Source organism: Hypanus sabinus, chromosome 10, assembly GCF_030144855.1.
Source record: "Hypanus sabinus isolate sHypSab1 chromosome 10, sHypSab1.hap1, whole genome shotgun sequence".
NCBI classification, from domain to species: domain Eukaryota; kingdom Metazoa; phylum Chordata; class Chondrichthyes; order Myliobatiformes; family Dasyatidae; genus Hypanus; species Hypanus sabinus.
In genome coordinates, this window is record NC_082715.1 from 90,738,221 (window position 1) to 90,757,742 (window position 19,522).

General features: G+C 40.8%; 1 protein-coding gene across 12 annotated transcripts in view; it reads right to left on the bottom strand.

The window, feature by feature from the left end:
- The window catches only part of LOC132400854 (regulating synaptic membrane exocytosis protein 1-like), a 554,853-nt gene that overhangs the window by 225,377 nt on the left and 309,954 nt on the right, over nt 1-19,522 (bottom strand). For all 12 annotated transcript variants that reach the window (XM_059982306.1, XM_059982314.1, XM_059982312.1 and 9 more), the window contains one exon: nt 13,765-13,888. In XM_059982306.1, the coding sequence (XP_059838289.1) occupies nt 13,765-13,888 (124 nt within the window). The remainder of the gene's footprint in view (nt 1-13,764; nt 13,889-19,522) is intronic.

Below are 19,522 nucleotides of genomic sequence, written 5' to 3' on the forward strand. Positions count from 1 at the left end.
ATGCCATTTGCCTTTTTCACCACCTGCTGTACCTGCATGCCCACCTTCAATGACTGATGTACAATGACACCCAGGTCTCGTTGCATTCTCCCTTTTCCTAATTGGCCACCGTTCAGATAATAATCTGTTTTCCTGTTCTTGCAACCAAAGTGGATAACCTCATATTTATCCACATTAAATTGCATCTGCCATGAATTTGCTCACTCACCTAACCTATCCAAGTCACCCTGCATCCTCTTAGCATCCTCCTCACAGCTAACACTGCCGCTCAGCTTCGTGTCATCTGGAGACTTGGAGATGCTGCATTTAATTCCCTCGTCTAAATCATTAATATATATTGTAAACAACTGGGGTCCCAGCACTGAGCCTTGCGGTACCCCACTAGTCACTGCCATTCCCATTCTTTGTTTCCTGTCTGCCAACCAATTCTCTATCCACATCAATACCATACCTCCAATACCGTGTACATTAAGTTTGCACACTAATCTCCTGTGTGGGACCTTATCAAAAGCCTTTTGAAAATTTAAATATACCACATCCACTGACTCTCCCCTATCCACTCTACTAGCTACATCTTCAAAAAATTCTATAAGATTCATCAGACATGATTTTCCTTTCACAAATCCATGCTGACTTTGTCCGATGATTTCACCTCTTTCCAAATGTGCTGTTATCACATCTTTGATAACCGACTCTAGCATTTTCCCCACCACCGATGTCAGACTAACTGGTCTATAATTCCCCGGTTTCTCTCTCCCTCCTTTTTTAAAAAGTGGGGTTACATTAGCCACTCTCCAATCCTCAGGAACTAATCCAGAATCTAAGGAGTTTTGAAAAATTATCACTAATGCATCCACTATTTCTTGGGCTACTTCTTTAAGCACTCTGGGATGCAGACCATCTGGCCCATGGGGATTTATCTGCCTTTAATCCCTTCAATTTACCTAACACCACTTCCCTACTAATATGTATTTCCCTCAGTTCCTCCATCTCACTAGACCCTCGGTCCCTTACTATTTCCGGAAGATTATTTATGTCCTCCTTAGTGAAGACAGAACCAAAGTAGTTATTCAATTGGTCTGCCATGTCTTTGTTCCCTATGATCATTTCACCTGTTTCTCACTGTAAAGGACTTACATTTGTCTTGACCAATCTTTTTCTTTTTTACGTATCTATAAAAGCTTTTACAGTCAGTTTTTATGTTCCCTGTCAGCTTTCTCTCATAATCATTTTTCCCTTTCCTAATTAAGCCCTTTGTCCTCCTCTGCTGGTCTCTGAATTTCTCCCAGTCCTCAGGTGTGCCGCTTTTTTTTGCTAATTTATATGTTTCTTCTTTGGACTTGATACTATCCCTAATTTCCCTCGTCAGCCATGGATGCACTACCTTCCCTGGTTTATTCTTTTGCCAAACTGGGATGAACAATTGTTGTAGTTCATCCATGCGATCTTTAAATGCTTGCCATTGCATATCCACTGTCAACCCTTTAAGTATCATTTGCCCGTCTATCTTAGCTAATTCACATCTCATACCTTCAAAGTTACCCTTCTTTAAGTTCAGAACCTTTGTTTCTGAATTAACTATGTCACTCTCATTCTTAATGAAGAATTCCATGATATTATGGTCACTCTTACCCAAGGGGCCTCGCATGACAAGATTGTTAACTAACCCTTCCTCATTGCTCAAAAACCAATCTAGAATGGCCTGTTCTCTAGTTGGTTCCTTGACATGTTGGTTCAGAAAACCTTCCTGCATACATTCCAAGAAATCCTCTTCCTCAGCACCCTTACCAATTTGGTTCACCCAATCTATATGCAGATTGAAGTCACCCATTAAAACTACTGTTCCTTTATTGCACACATTTCTAATTTCCTGTTTAATGCCATCCCCAACCTCACTACTACTGTTAAGTGGCCTGTACACAACTCCCACCAGCATTTTCTGCCCCTTGGTGTTATGCAGCTCTACCCATATCAATTCCACATCCTCCAGGCTAATGTCCTTCCTTTCTATTGTGTTAATCTCCTCTCTAACCAGCAATGCTACCCCACCTCCTTTTCTTTTCTGTCTATCCCTCCTGAATATTGAATATCCCTGGATGTTGAGCTCCCATCCTTGGTCACCCTGGAGCCATGTCTCTGTGATCCCAACTATATCATATTCATTAATAACTATCTGCACATTCAATTCATCCACCTTGTTACGAATGCTCCTCGCATTGACACACAAAACCTTCAGGCTTGTTTTTACAACACTCTTAGCCCTTATACAATTATGTTGAAAAGTGGCTCTTTTTGCTTTTTGCACTGGATTTGCCTGTGGCAAATTTGAACCACCATCTACTTCTCTCTACTAACCAATGAGTCCCTCTAGCATTTTGGGTGTTGCTCCAGATTTTCAACATCTGAATTCTCTCTTGTGTCTCCATGAATGTTGTTACTATTGTTAGGATGATTGAATACAAAGGTAGGATTATGCTTCAGTTACAGAGTGCACTGTTGAGACAATTTCTTGAACACTGTATGTGGTACTGCTCCTTCTTTTTTAGGATGGAAAAATGCACTGGTAGATACCTGGAAAGGGAAGATCGAACAGCCTAAATTTGCATTTGTTAGAGTTTAGAAGAGTGCAATGGGACATAATTGAAATATACAAGATCATGAAGAGTCTTGAAAGGGCAGATGTAGAACAGATAACTCCAATTGTGGAAGAGATTGGAACTACAATTCATTTTAAAATTAACGGGTTACCCATTTCAAACATAAATTTTCACTCTCAGGGTGTTGTGAGTCTTTGGAATGTTTTTCCTCAAGGGACAGTGGAAGTCAAATCTTAAATATTTTTTAGGGGAGAGCATGGAAAAGATGCTTGATAAGTAAGCATAGGAAGAAAGGTTACAGTGCGTGGTCAGGAATGTGGAGGTTAGTTAACAATCAGTTCAGTCATGATCTTATTAAATGGCAAAGCAGGGTTAAGGAGCTGAGAAGTCAATTCCTACTCCTAATTTGTATATTATATGCACATGAAGAAAGGAAATTATAGGCCAGTTGGCCTGAACTCAGTGGTTGGGGATATGTTGGAGTCCATTGGAAAGGATGAGTTTCAGGTCCTTGGAGGCACATGATAAAATAGGGCAAAGTCAGCATGGTTTAAGGGGAAGTCTTGACTGACAACTCTATCAAAAGCACTTGACGCTGCTTAGCAAGGTAAGAGCCCATGGCATTACAGGAAATATACTATCATGGATAGTGCAGTGGCTGGTTGGCAGAAGGCAAAGAATAGGAATAAAGGGTGTCTTTTCTGAAAATCTGCTGGTGACTAGAGGTGTGCTGCAGGGGTCGGTGTTGGGATTGCATGTCAATGATTGGGAAGAAGGAATTGATGGCTTTGTGGCCAAATTTGAAAATGATATGAAGGCAAGTGGAGGGGCAGGTAGTGTTGAGGAACTAGGGAGGCTGCAAAAGGAGCTAGACAGGTTAGGGGAATGGAAAAAGAAGTGGCAACTGGAATACATCAGAAAGAGTACAGTCGTGCACTTTGGTAGAAGGAGCAAAAGCAGAGACTGTTTTCTAAACAGAGAGAAAATTCAAAAATATGAGGTCCTCATGCAGGATTTCCTAAAGGTTAACTTGCAGGTTGAATCGGTGGTGAGGAAGACAAATGCAATGTTAGCATTCATTTTGAGAAGACTAGAATATAAAAATAAGAATAAAAATATACTGAGGCTTTACTGGGCACTGGTGAGGCCTCACTTGGAGTAGTGTGAGCTGCTTTGGGCCCCTTATCTAAGAAATGATGTGATAATATTGGACAGGGTTCAACTGAGCCTCACAAAAATGATTCTTGGAATGATAAGCCTTAGCATATGAGGAGCATTTGATGGCTTTGGACCTGTTCACACTACAATTTAGAGGGATGGAGGGGAGAATCTCATTGAAACCTATCAAATGTTGAAAGGCCTAGATAGAGTGGATGTGGAGAGTATGTTTTCTATACTGGAGGAGTATAGGATCAGTGAGCACAATCTCAGAACAGAGGGATGTCCATTTACAATGGAGATGAGGAAGAATACCTTTAGCCAGAGGGTGGTGAATCTGTTGAATTTGTTGCCACAGGCGGCTGTGGAAGCCAGGTCATTGGATGTATTTAAGGTGGACATTGATAGTTTCCAGATTAGTCAGAGAGTGAAAGGTTGTGGGAAGAAGGCTGAAGAATGGGGTTGAGAGGAAATGGATCAGCTATGATGAAATGGTGGCCCCAACTCAATGGGCCAAATGGCTTAATTCCACTCCTATGTCTAATGGTCTTATGAATTTGTCTGTGGAAGTTAAATGTAACAATTCATATTTACACTATATGCAAAGCATTTCTTCAATCATTTTAGCAAGGCTTAGAGAAATAAGATTAAGGATACTTGCAGAAATCAGAGGATATAGAATGCAATTTTTCAGTATCTATACTCTGGTGCTGGAAAGGCACCTCACATATTCAGTGGCCCAGGTTCAATCTTAATCTCCTGTGTTGTTTGTGTTCTCCCTGGGTGCTCCAGTTTTTTCCAGATCCTAGAGATGGTTTGCTTGATCATTTAGATGGTATAAATTATATCGGGGCTATAAGCTGGTGGCAGAATGCAAGGACCACTGATGTAAATGTAGAGAGGAAAGTTTACAGGAAAAATATTAGTTGGGGAATAGGCTTAACATGATTGTTCTGTGCAGATGGTAGGCTAAATGGCCTCTTTCTATATCACAACGAAATATGGAAAGAACTACACACATATGCAACATGTGTTGCACATTAAAATGCAGTGTGGTTGCACCTACTGACGTTTTGGCTATAGCCCAACAGAAGCAGAAGGAGCTGGCAGATTGTGGCAATGTCTAATGCTGTTTTCTCAGAAGCTGAGTCAAAATAGAGCTCAATAATGCAACAAAAATAAATGGTATTTATTTATTGAACTTAAGGGTACAGTGCAGAATAGGCCCTTCTGGCCCTTTGAGCCACACCACCCAGCAACCCCAGACAGTCCCTTTTTAACTCTAATCCAATCATGGGACAATTTACAATGACAAATTAATCTATGGACTGTGGGAGGAAACTGGACCACCAAGGGAAAACTCAGGTATTCCATGGGGAGGATGTATAAGCTCCTTACAGTGGATGCCAGGATTGAAATCCAACTCTGAATTCTGACACCCTAAGCTACAATAGCTTAGTACTAACCACTACGCTATTATGGCACCTGGAAGCTGAGTTTGCCTCAGTTCATTGTGATATGGTGCACTAGAAGCTGAGAAAGAGGAATTAATAATAGAGAATGATGAAATTGTGGCAATATTTTTAAAAATTGTAGGTGCATTCACATTTAAAAACCTGAAGTATACCAAGGGCACAAGTGAATGAGAAACTTCAATTTCTATTGTGATATTAATTATTTTAAGTGGAAAATAATCAATAACAATCAATAATGATAGGATTGATTATTTGGACACAGGCATTCATGAATGAAGGGGCAGATTAAGTAAAGATTGGACCAGAAGATAAGTCCCCAGGACTTGAAGGTTTGTATCCCTCAGATTCTAAGGGACTTGGCGGTTGAGATGCAAAGTTTAATGGTTGTGACTTTCCAGAGCTCCCTTGATTCTGAAAAGGTCCCAGCAGATTTGAAAATAGCTATCTGAGAAGGGGTAGAATAAAGAAAACGGGCATCCACAGGTCAGATAGGTTAATACAGTCTGTTAATGGTAATTTTGGAATCTATTACTATGGAAATGTAAACAAATTACTTTTAAAATGATTAGATGGAGTCAATTTGATTTTATGAAAAGGACATAATTTTTGAAGAAAAATCAGTATCAGTATTCATGGAAATTACCAGGCTAGCAACAGAGGAACAAGTAGATACAAGTCTAAGAGGAGTAGAGTGTGAGCAGGCAACAGAGTTCTTTGAGTCTTTCCAGTCTTCTAAGGAATCATGGCTGATTCAATATTCCTCCAGCTCACTTCTTGTCCTCTTTCCATAGCATTTACTGAGTAGTTTTTGTGCTCTTGGGGTTGAAGATAAAATACCAGAATGGTTAGAGGGTAGGTGAACAGAAAATAAACCAGTCATTTTGAGGTTGGTAAATTGCAATTAGTGGGCACTAGGGGGTGCTCAATTATTTATGTTCCATATTAATGACATGAATGAGGGACTGAGTGTAATGATTCAAATTAGTGACAATACAAAGATGATAAAAGGATGGTTGAAAAACTTAGACGTCAGGACACAAATGCCTATAAATTTGATTTTACTCTCTTCACGTACTGAACATATGCTGTCTACAGTGTTAACTCTCAATTCATGTAACTGAGTGAAAATGCATTTAAAAATAGTACAATGATGTCTTTCTCATAGGACTAGGCGATAAATGGGTTCCTATCAGGAGCTGCACAAAACAATACCAGCTGCTACAAGAACTGCTACAACAACTGCTGTCTTTAACTCTTCTTGTAATGAAGGCCAATGTACCACTTGCTTTCCAGAATGGTTGATCTCAGCACCTTGTGTTGCTGCACCTCCCCCCTTTTCAATCATATTCCTCTTCCTGCTTTTACAGCCAGAAATGTATCACCTCACAGTTAACTACTTTACACCGCATCTGCTATACATTTGTTCACTCTGGCTATTTTGCAGACCCTGTGTGGAGATGTCCACAGCACAATGCATTTCCTCTAAATGTTGTTTCTTTTCTAAGCTCAAGTGGATTTTAGTGGTTTTCCCTAAAGCTCGAATTTATGCTGGCAAATGCAGAACTGTTCATTGTGTAACTTGTCATGTCACTGGGAATGCAAATAACACTGGAAAAACATGTCCAGGCGAATTTCCAGAAGGATATGATTTCATCCAACTAAAACCACTTCTGTGCTCGATCTGCTCATAAAAAATGTGCACTAATGGACTGAAATTCTTGACTAAGGATTCTGAAAATCTATTACTATTTGAATAATGTGAGATGATTAAAAGTTGGTTGAAAAGCAAACAACTGTAGGTGCTGGTAATTTGGAATAAAGACAGAACATACTTGAAAATACACAGCATATCAAAAAACACCAGGAAAAGAATTAGCATTTCAGATGATAATCTTTTATATAGGTAGGACAAAATGAATAAGGAGAAAAAGAATAGAGACAAGGGAGGAAGGAATAAGCCTTGATGGTGCTGCAATCTACCTCCTCAAGGAGGAGGCAGAAGTGTGGCTGAAGGACAATGAACTGAGGTGTGTGAAATGAAGATGTGACAAATGAATAAAACAGTGGCCACTGTTCAGTGATGAGGCCATACTCCAGAAAAAGGTATGAGGAAGTGTCTGGGAGCTCTCTGAGGCAAATGTCAGCTTGCCAAAACACAACATCATTATCCTTATCAGCAGTTTGAAAGAAACTGAAAGGGCAGTGTCGAGCGGGCAGCGGAGTCCGTGGAAGCAGAGTCCTGGGCTTTGGCTAAGTGGGCTTCGGCGTAAGGGGACTTCGGTAAGCCTGTGTGATTGCTCGCTGAGGGGAAGAAGGTAAGGTCGCTAGGTGCTTTTTAGACTTATTCTATTAATTCAGTTCAGGTATGGGGGAGACAGTCAGAGCAGTGGTGTGCTCCGTATGCAGTATGTAGGAAGTCAGGGTCAACACAGTTGTCCCTGATGACCACACCTGCAAGAGGTGCGTCCAGCTGCAGCTCCTATCAGACCGAGTTAGGGAGTTGGAGCTGGAGCTGGATGAACTACGGATCATATGGGAGGCAGAGGCAGAGATAGATAGGAGTTATCAGGAGGTAGTCACACCAAAAAACCAAGAAGTAGGCAGATAGGTGATGGTCCAGAGAGGCAGGGTGAGCAGGCAGAGAGAGCAGAGCACCCCTGCGGCCATTCCCATTAACAATAAGTATACCGTACTGGATACTGTTGATGGGGATGACCTACCAGGAATGAGTTGTAGTGGTCCTGCCTCTGGCACAGAGGTTGAACCCTCAACTAGAAAGGGGAGGAGGGAAGTGAAGAGAGCGATAGTTTTAGGGGATTCTATAGTTAGGGGGGCAGATAGGAGATTTTGTGGGGCAGATCGGGAGTCTCGGATGGTATGTTGCCTCCCCGGTGCCAGAGTCTGGGACATCTCAGATCGGGTGCAGGCTATTCTTGAGAACGAGGGCATGATGTAGTGGTCCATGTAGGGACCAACGATGTAGGTAAGGTGAGTGAAGGGGTCCTGCTTAGAGAGTTCAGGGAGTTAGGAGTGAAACTGAAAGGCAGGACCTCCAGGGTGACAATCTCGGGATTGCTACCTGTGCTACGTGCGAGTGAGGTGAAGAATAGAATGATTATGCACATTAATACGAGGCTGACAGCATGGTGCAGGAAGGAAGGGTTCAGGTTTTTGGATAATTGGTCTTTGTTCCAGGGACATTGGGATCTGTTTCGAAGGGACGGTCTACATCTGAACCGGAGGGGTACTAACATTCTTGCAGGAGTGTTTGCCAGTGCTGCTCGGGGGGGTTTAAACTAGATGTGCAGGGGGCAGGGATCCAGATCCAGAGGGTTGGTCAGAAGGAGCATGGGGTTAAATGTGTAGAAGGTTTGGGTGATCTTGAGAAGGTCATCAAAATTCAGGGTGCAATTAGCCCGATGGAAGTTCAAGGAGCTGGGTTAGGTACAGTAGACAGTGTTTTAAGCAAAGAGAGGAGGAATGGGCTAAGAATTCTATACTTGAATGCGCGTAGTGTCAGAAATAAGACAGATGAGCTTGAAGCTCAGATGAAAATGGGGAACTACGATATTGTTGGGATAACGGAGACATGGCTGCAAGGGGATCAGGCCTGGGGATTGAGTGTACCAGGGTATACGTGCTATCGTAGAGACAGAAATATGAGAAGAGGGGGTGGGGTGGCCCTGTTGGTGAGGAATGAGATTCAGTCCTTAGCAAGAGGTGACTTGGGAACAGGGGAAGTACAGTCTGTGTGGATTGAGCTGAGGAACAGTAAAGGTAAAAAGACCCTAATGGGTGTTGTGTACAGGCCCCCAAACAGTAGCGTGGATATTGGGTACGTTGATTAGGGAGTTAACATTGGCATGTGCTAAAGGTCATGCAGTCGTTATGGGAGATTTCAACATGCAGGTGGACTGGGAGAATCAGGTAGGTGCTGGACCCCAGGATAGGGAGTTTGTGGAGTGTCTAAGGGATGTATTTTTGGAACAGCTTGTGCTTGAGCCAACCAGGAACGAGGCTATTTTGGACTTGGTGATGTGTAATGAACAGGGATTGATAAGTGATCTTGAAGTAAAGGAGCCATTAGGAAGTAGTGATCATAACATGATAAGTTTTTATCTACAATTTGAGAGGGATAAGGGCAGATCAGAGGTGTCAGTGTTGCAATTAAATAAAGGAGACTACGGAGCCATGAGGGAAGAGCTGGCCAAAGTTAAATGGGCGGATGCCCTGGCAGGAAAGACAGTGGATCAGCAGTGGCAGATATTCTTGGGCATAATACAAAAGATGCAAAAGCAGTTCATTCCAATGAGAAGGAAGGATTCAAAGAGGGGGAAGGGGCCACAGTGGTTGACAAAGGAAGTCAGAGATTGTATAGCATTAAAGAAAAAGAAGTATGACAGGGCTAAGATGAGTGGGAATACAGATGATTGGGAAAGTTTTAAGGAACAGCAGATCTTAACTAAAAAAGCAATACGGAGAGAAAAAATCAGGTATGAGCTCAGTCTAGCCAGGAATATAAAAGGGGATAGCAAAAGCTTTTTTAGCTATGTGAAGAGAAAGAAGATAGTTAAGAACAATGTTGGCCCCTTGAAGAATGAATTGGGAGAAATTGTTATGGGAAACAGGGAAATGGCAACAGAATTTAATGCGTACTTTAGATCTGTCTTCACCAGGGAGGACACAAGCAATCTCCCAGATGTATGGATGGGCCAGGATCATAAGATATCAGAGGAATTGATTCAGATTGACATCAGGAAAGAAACTGTGATGAGTAGACTGGTAGGACTGAAGGCTAATAAATCCCCGGATCCAGATGGTCTGCATCCGAGGGTTCTAAAAGAGGTGGCTCAGGAAATTGCGGATGCATTGGTACTAATCATTTTCCAATGTTCCTTAGATTCAGGATCAGTTCCTGAAGATTGGAGAGTGGCTAATGTTATCCCACTTTTCAAGAAGGGAGGGAAGGAGAAAACGGAGAACTATCGCCCTGTTAGCCTAACGTCAGTCGTGGGGAAGATGCTTGAGTCCATTATTAAGGACAAAATCGTGGCACATCTTGATGGCAGAAATAGGATTAGGCCGAGCCAGCATGGATTTACCAAGGGCAAATCATGCTTGACTAATCTGTTGGAGTTTTTTGAGGGTGTAACAAGGATGTTAGACGAGGGTAAGCCAGTGGATGTTGTGTACCTAGATTTTCAGAAGGCATTCGATAAGGTGCCACATAGGAGATTGGTGAGTAAAATCAGAGCTCATGGCATTGGGGGCAGGGTTTCAACATAGATAGAAAACTGGTTGGCAGATAGAAAGCAAAGGGTAGCAGTGAATGGGTGTTTCTCGGACTGGCTGGAGGTGACTAGTGGGGTACCACAGGGCTCTGTATTGGGACCACAGCTCTTTACGATTTATGTCAATGATTTAGATGAGGGCATTGAAAACTATATCAGCAAGTTTGCTGACGATACTAAGCTGGGTGGCAGTGTGACATGCGAAGAGGACGTTAGGAGAATACAGAGAGACTTGGATAGGCTGAGTGAGTGGGCAGATACTTGGCAGATGTCATTCATTGTGAATAAATGTGAAGTTATCCACTTTGGAAGCAGGAACAAGAGGGCAGAGTATTGTCTGAATGGTGTAGAGTTAGGTAAGGGAGAAATGCAAAGAGACCTAGGAGTCCTAGTTCACCAGTCAATGAAGGTGAATGAGCAAGTGCAACAGGCAGTGAAGAGGGCAAATGGAATGTTGCCTTTGTTACAAGGGGAATTGAGTACAAAAGCAAGGATGTCCTTTTGCATTTGTACAGGGCCCTGGTGAGACCACACCTGGAATATTGTGTACAGTTTTGTTCTCCAGGTTTAAGGAAGGACATTCTGGCAATTGAGGAAGTGCAGCGTAGATTCACTAGCTTGATTCCTGGGATGCCAGGGCTGTCTTACGCAGAGAGATTGGAGAGATTGGGCTTGTACACGCTGAAATTGAGGAGATTGAGAGGGGATCTGATTGAAACGTTTAAGATAATTAAAGGATTTGATAGGATTGAGGCAGGAAATATGTTCCAGATGTTGGGAGAGTCCAGTACCAGAGGGCATGGATTGAGAATAAGAGGTCAGTTATTTAAAACAGAGTTGAGGAAGAGCTTCTTCTCCCAGAGAGTTGTGGAGGTGTGGAATGCACTGCCTCGGAAGACGGTGGAGGTCAATTCTCTGGATGCTTTCAAGAAGGAGCTAGATAGATATCTGATGGATAGGGGAATCAAGGGATATGGGGACAAGGCAGGGACTGGGTATTGATAGTGAATGATCAGCCATGATCTCAGAATGGCGGTGCAGACTCGAGGGGCCGAATGGTCTACTTCTGCACCTATTGTCTATTGTCTAAGATATTAGTGACCAGAATGCTGCAAGTTCTGAGGGAAGATTAAGTTAGAGTCAGTCAAGACAGTGTAAAAACTTAGATGGTTATAGTTATAAAACAGAAACAAAAAACTTTATTATTTTTTATGTTTTCCAAATTACAGTTCTTGACACATGCAGGTAATGTGGTGGGTTTTCTTAGCACAAGTTCTGGGGTGTCAACATCTCTATAGTTGGGCCCAGTGTATTGATGCAATTACAAAGAAGGCATACTAGTATATTTCATTAGGAGTTTGAGGAGATTTGGTGAGTCACCAAAGATTCTACCCAATTTCTGCAGATTTATCATGGAGAGCATTTTGACTGGTTGCATCACCATCTGCACAGGATCAGAAAAAGCTGCAAAGTGTTGTAAATTCAACCAGTTTCATCATGGGCATCATCGAGGACATACTCATGAAGCCAGCATCTATCATTAAGGATCCAGGATGTACCCTCTTTCATTACTACCATCATTTAGGAGGTACAGGAGCCTTAAGACACACTCATAGTTTACAGAATAACTTCTTCCCCTCTACTGTCAGATTTTTGAATGTTCCATGCACCCATGAACACTACCTCACTATATTGATCTCTTTTGCACTACTTAATATTTTATATTTATTATTGTAACATATAGTAATTTCTTTATGTACTGCACTGTAATGCTGCTGCCAAACAATAAATTTTATGACCAATGTCTATGATAATAAACCTGATTCCAATTTTGCTTTCTAACAGTGTGTTTTTTAAAAAGAGTTTTCCATATTATTTATCCTCAAAGTACCTGAATCAGGGCCAGCAAGATTAAGTGCAAGTTTTAAACCTAAACAACCATGGTTAATTATTGTGAAATATATAACATAACTATCTGGGCTATACTTGATATGTGTTTAAAAGTCTCCATTCAAATTGAAGTCTGGAAGGTGATAAGCATCTGAAGTTGTTTGAGTCTCCAAACACAGTTATGGGGTATTTAAGAGGTTGCTTTGTCAATTTCTTCTCTGCCATGAACAGCAGCTGCAGTCCTCATCATTAGTGTTGAGAGGAAAATATCATGTAGACACATTAATGGGAAATAGGGTTTCTTATGACAGAAAATCACAATATGTATGGTTTTCTAGAAATGCAACCACCCCATAATGCCTGAGTTCCCTGTACTGATTTATTATCTTCCCCACATTAGCTACTCCAGAAAATTGATTATTTAGTCCTTAAAAGGCCACATTTCTTTTGCCTTTCCTTTTGCTCTCTAAATATTTATAAAAGACTTTTGGTTTTCTTTGACGTTACCTACAAAATACTCCAGTACATTTTCTGTCCATTTTATTTTCTTCTTCAATTTTCTTATCTTTAGTTTGTAACTGGCTTGACCACAGTTTCATGAAACTAATATTTGTCATCATCTCCTTTCCTAGCCATCGTTAGCTATCCATAGAGATTAAGCTTTGAACACTTGAGCTTCCCCTGCTGTGTGAAGGTGCTGAATCTGTTCCTTTTTGATGGTGTCTCCCTGATGTACCTCAGATAATGTTATCTGTCATTCTTTGATCAGAATGTACTTGGGCTGAATCCATTAAATGCAGCTTTATTTTACTTCTGCATTTTCACATTTTGTCTTGAGCTTTTCCAAACCTGTCAATATTTATCAAACACTCATACACAGCAGGCAGAAAGAACGATATGTTGGTCTTGAATGCAAGAGGATCCAAATTCCAGAAAAAAAAATTGAAACATGGCTGAAAGAATACCCTAGAAATTACTCTAGGTTCCCTGAATATGACCAATAATGCCTGGTTAAATAGATACCCAAGTTTCCAAGATATGCAGGGTTTGCAGAAGTTCTGTTTATATTTTTCCACTGTAGAATCCCAAACCACTTAGTGCGTGGGCTATATTGGAGGACTGGAACAAGTGTTGTAAGATCCAAAACCTCAAATTGTCAACAATTCTCTAGGTAAACTGTGCTGAGTTGCCTAATGAGAAGTGCAATCCTTTTCATTCTGCAATTGTTATCAGTGTTGGTATTGGATACCAGACGTCCATGTGGCTTTCATCATTTTTACTTTCCCAACACAAGACCTATGTACTTTTTAAAATATCCCTTTCACAAGCAAAACTAAAAGAATAAATTCTTACCCAATTGGCCTTGAAACAACTATTTCAACCTGAAGTTCTGATTTTGATTCCAAAATGATATTGTAAACCTCTTCATTTGTAGCTCCTGGCAATGGTTTTCCATTCCATTCAAGAACCTCATCACCTCAAAGAGAAAAGTAAGTTTCAACATTATTACATCATTCCAAAAACTATAGTATACATTTTCCCATGGTAAAATACTGAGATGGAAGAACTGCATTCACATTTTTCTGAGAATGCCATTAAACGTAGTAAGTTGAAACAAATATACTTTAGAACAGATATCAAACAGCTTGTGAATACTGCGATTTTATTGTGTACCTATGGAAGCATCCAAAGCTGCCTTCTATATTGACATTGGGAAAAGAACATTCAAAGAATAGAAATATCATTATTAAATACATAGTCAAAAACAAATGAGAAATTTTAGTGAGAGCAAAACAGGGAGTGAGTATAGAGATCAGTGTGGGAGGGAGGGGAGGACAGAGAAAATAAGGAGAAGAAAGAAAGAAGGAGGGAGAGAAGAGAGAAAGGTTAAGAAGTAGGAGGAAGGGGAAACAGAGTGGTGGGAATGAGAGCAAGGAAATAACTGTTGTCAATGGACACAGTTAAGATGTACCGTATGTTTAAATTTAAAATCAGTGGTTTTCATCAATATGAGCCTGGGAAAGGAAAATGCTTTTTATCATGTAACTTTCTTGAGCTGTCCACTCAAGCTACAAGAATGGAATCCTGAGGCAGACTTGAGCTGAATGTTGCCGGGATACTATTTGCTGCTGAGCCACCCTAGAAGTACAAAAGCCACAGACTGAGGAGTCAGCAACGGCACTGCCAGCTCAACACCGACCTCCAAGTGAAACACTACCTACTTCTTTGGATGAAAACTTTGATCAAAGGTTTCTGGAAGCTGCCGATATGCTTTCTAGATTGATAAAACAAGACCCGTCCATGGCAATCAATATTTATTTCCATCTAAGATTCCCCCCTCCCCCAATTCTTCTAAACTCCAGCAAGTACAGACCCCGAGCCATCAAAACCCTTTTATTTCTCTTACTTCTGCTATGCAGTTTGGTTTCTCCACCCCATATGTTGCACAGAAAGATATCAGAGAAATGAACGTGTAATTGGTGACAGAAGAATGAACTAAAAAATTGGGAGGAAGCAGGTCTTGCAAAACAGTGGAAAGGGAAAAACAGTGGAGGCAATGCAATGGTGAGAAAGAATCCAAATGCCATTTTTCAAATAATCATTTTTTAAGAATGATTAAAATTTCCCAATTTCACTGAGATATAGTGCGTTACCTTCTTGAGATATTGTAATTCTTCTGGTGAAGATTCTCTGCAAGTTTGATTGGATGCAGCAGGAATTAGACACAGTAATAATGTTGCCCTGGCAATAAGTCAGGGTCAGCATGACACAGATGGGAACTTATAAGGGGTGGTGTTCTCACATGCCTTAAAGCCTTGTGCCTTGTTGGCAGAGATTTGAACTCTTGTCCTTTAATCCATACTCCAAGACCATTTGGAAAGTGCTATTGTAGTAATCAAGGGGAATAAGTGCAGTGAAATTTGTAGAAGGCATGCACAATAGTTACAGTGGAGAGAATGAATACTTAGGACAGTTAGCTACCTGGTCCCGAATATGTTGAGCTTGAGATTTATTGGCGTACTCATCAAGGGAATTGGAGAGAATTCCATCACACTTACAGTTTGTGTCTTACAGATGGTGGAAAGGTTTTGTTCTAAAGTATCATCCTTGTATTCTGAGGTCGTGCCCTCTGGTCCAAGACTACCTCACAAAAAGAAACACCTTCTCCATGTCCACTTCAGCAAAGCCTTTCAATATTCAATAGGTTTCAATGAGATCCCCCCCCCCACTATTCTTCTAAACTCCAGCAAGTACAGACCCAGAGTCATCAAAACCCTTTTATTTCTGAGATGATTATCGTGAACCTCTAATGGCAGCACATCCTTTCTTAGATAAGGGGCCCTAAACTGCTCACAGTACTCTCAAGTGCAGTCTGAGCAATGGCTTGGCCACAGCATCATATCCTTGCTTTTACATTTTAGTCCTCTCAAAATAAATGCTAAGGTTGCATTTGCCTTCCTTAGCACTGAATAAACCTGCAGGCTAACTTTTAGGGATCCTACATGAGGAATCTAAGTCCCTTTGCAATTCTGATTTCTGAATTTTCATCCTGTTTCCTTCAACCAAAGTGCACAACTATACACTTCCCTACACTACATTCCATCTGCCACTTCTTTGCCTGTATTCTAATCTGCCTAGGTACTCCTGCAGACTCCCAGTTTCCTCGACACTACCTGCACTTCTACCTATCTTCACATTGTCTGTAAACCTGGCCACAAAGTCATCAATTTCTTCATCCAAATCATTGACATATAATTTGAAAAGAGGCGGTTCCAAAACTAATCTCTGTAGAACATTATTAGTTACCAGCTGCCAACAGAAAAGGCCCTTTATTTCCACTCTTTGTTTCTTGTCAGTCAGCCAATCTTCTTTCCATGCTAGTATCTTTCCTGTAATACCATGGGCTTGTATTTTTTTTAACAACCTCACATGTGGCACCTTGCCAAAGGCCATTTGAAAATACAAGTAAACAACATTCACTGACTCTCCATTGTCCATCCGGCTGGTTGTTTCCTCAAATAATTCCAACAGATTTGACAGGTAAAATTTTCCCTTAGGGAAATCATGCTGACTTCAGTCTATTTTATCATGTACCTCCAAGTACCCCAAAGCCTCATCCTTAATAATGAACTCTAACATTTTCCCACTGACTGAAGCCTAACTGGTCTATAATTTCCTGTCTTTTGCCTGCTTCCCAATTTAAAGAATGGTGTGACATTTGCAATTTGCCAGCCCTCTAGAACTTTTCCAGATTCTGGTGATTCTTGGAAGATTACAGTAAGGCCTCCAGAATCTCTTCAGCTACTTTATTCAGAGCCCTGGTGTATTGTCCATCTGCTCCAAGTGACTTACCTACTTTTTGACCTTTCAATTTCCCAAGCGCTTTCTCCTTATTAATAGCAATTCACTTCTGCCTCATGATACCCTTTAATTTCTGGAATATTGCTGGTGTCTTCCACAATGAAGACTGATGAAAATAATCATTGAGTTTGTCCACCATTTTTTTGTCTTCCCCCCCCCCCCCCATTACAACCCCTGCAGTGGATTCTATCATATTATGATCACTGCCTCTTAAAGGGTTTCCTTCATCTGAAGCTCCTTAATTTGCTCTGCTCCATTTAAACTTAGCAAGTAATCTTAAAGCAAGGTAATTTAACAGTAATCTGGGCATTAAATTGCATCCTGCTCAAGGATTTTTCCACTCTCCATACTCATGAACATGTGGAGCCTTTTATATAATTTCTAAGTTTCAAGTAAATTTATTTTCAAAATATGTATGCAATATATAATTCTGAGGTTCATCATCTTACAGGCAGCCACAAAACAAAGAAAAACAATAGACTCCACAAAAAAACACACACACACACGCACAACAAAGCCCAACAAACATGCAATGTGCGAAAAAAATGAACAAATCATGTAAACAAATAATGCACAGAGTGAATTACAAAGTGAGTCCACAACCATGAAGCCAGTTCAGCACTGAGGTGAATGGAACCAGTCCAAGAGTCCAATAGCCACAGGGCACCAACTAGTTCTGAATTAGTGGCCAAGACTCCTGCAATTCCCACCTGACAAAAGTAACGAGAAGAGAGGGAGATGAGTCAAATCCAAACAGACAGGACAGGTTCAGATGGCAGATCTTGGCTGACACGGAGAAGTGAACTGAGCTTGACACCTTAATCTTTTTAATCTGGTTCCTCTCTTAAATTGGTTGAACATTGGTTTCTTTTTCCATTCTTGTGCCCAGGCCCTAATGCTTCAATCTGGCCCTGTCTGTTCCAACAATGGAAGCAAGTGCATTCTTGAGGGTTCAGCTTGTTGAATCTTTCAGGAGACTGCAAAAATGCTAGATTATTCAGGTGGTTCAAAAGCACACCTTCCACATGGAAATTACAGGCCGCAGATTGCAGTAATCATGGTCCAGCAGAAGTACATTTAGTAGAATAAGCTTGTAGTTTTGTGAGCTGTTCGTAGATCACCAGTGACGATTTCAATATGCATTCCTCAAATAAATTATTATTCAGACGAACTCCATGTTTGTTCCTGATGGGACTATTTGCTTGCTCTACTGCTTCCTCCAAGGAAACCATGGTCTATAGCTCTCTATGTTGGCAATATTGTGTTACTTCTGCAACTGCTAATGGTATCAGGTTTTCAATTTTACATTTCCGATAGGAGGCTGCTTTTCACAGTAAGATGGAAGCTGTGTGGTTTCCCTGACTTCAGGAACTCCTGCCTTTTGTATTATGTACTCTGTTATTTTCTGGCCTTTAAAGGTTTGCACAAGTAGCTGGCTTCACCCTAAAGCCACTCTAGTATCCAGGGCCTGATGGACAAAACATGGCAGGTACCACTCTTATTACCTCAGAATACTGTCAACATCCTGAGCTGCCAATGCCATTGAAAGTACAATTTTAATTGCCTTTTCAAAGAAAGATTTTGGCTGTTAAACAGTTTGGCCTGTTTTCTCTCATCACACTGACATGTTCCCATTTGCTCTATTCAAGAATGTGCCAAAAATTTTACCTACTTGTTAAATCCCTCATGAGGCAATTCATAACTGCTTTCTCTGGCATTTGATTATGAATATTAAACTTTTAACTCAAGTATCTGAACTGAAGTGTGCTTTTAGCTTTCTAACAAATGGAATGTTCAATCATACTCTGGGGGCCCAATTAGTTTGCTTGTGTCATATAGATGTTGCAACCACCAATGCTCCTTATTTCCATTTCTGCATCACTGAATTTTGTTCAGCTTCATTGGCTGTAATGTTATTAGGCATTAACAATATGTGCAAACACTCCAAGTAAATCTTAAATGCCTCTTGGGTTCATTCAACTTCCCTTTTGTGATACCTCTGCCATTTCATTTTGAGCTTCCTTTTCAATTTTTATTGCTTTTTGAGTTCTTATTTTGCCAATTTGCAGTGATCCCATTTTAATTCCTTTTGCTTTGGATTTCCACATGCCCACTCTCATCATTACATTCTCAGTGCAGTGGGGGGTATTCTGAACTGATCTGGAGCAGAGTATCATTATTGATCATTCGTTCATTTGGACATGGAGTACCATCACTTTTATTGTGACGCTGGGTCTTTAACAAAACAACAGCTGTCTCTAATATTGTTGCTTGGGATGGAGCTTTTTGTAGACTGATTTTGTTTTCCTTATAGCAAAGGTGGTTAAAGGGGACACTTGATAGAGGTATGCAAAATGATGAATGGCAGCAACAGGTGAGAAACCTTTTGCTTTAGCAGACTATCTGCAGTTGTAGAGTATAGATTTAGAATAAGTTGTAAAAAGTCCAGAGGGGATCCGAGTAAGATTTTTTTCACCTGGAGGGAGGCTGGTATCTGTCATGCACTGCCTGAGGAACTTTCACAATATTTAAGAGTATTGTATACAGTTCTGGTCACTGAATTATAGGAAAGATGTCAACAAAATAGAGAGAGTACAGAGAAGAGTATAGAGAGAGTACTAGAATGTTACCTGGCTTTCAGCACCCAAGTTACAGAGAAAGGTTGAACAAGTTAGGTCTTTATTCTTTGGAGCGTAGAAGGTTGAGGGGGGACTTGATAGAGGTATTTAAAATTATGTGGGGGTTAGAT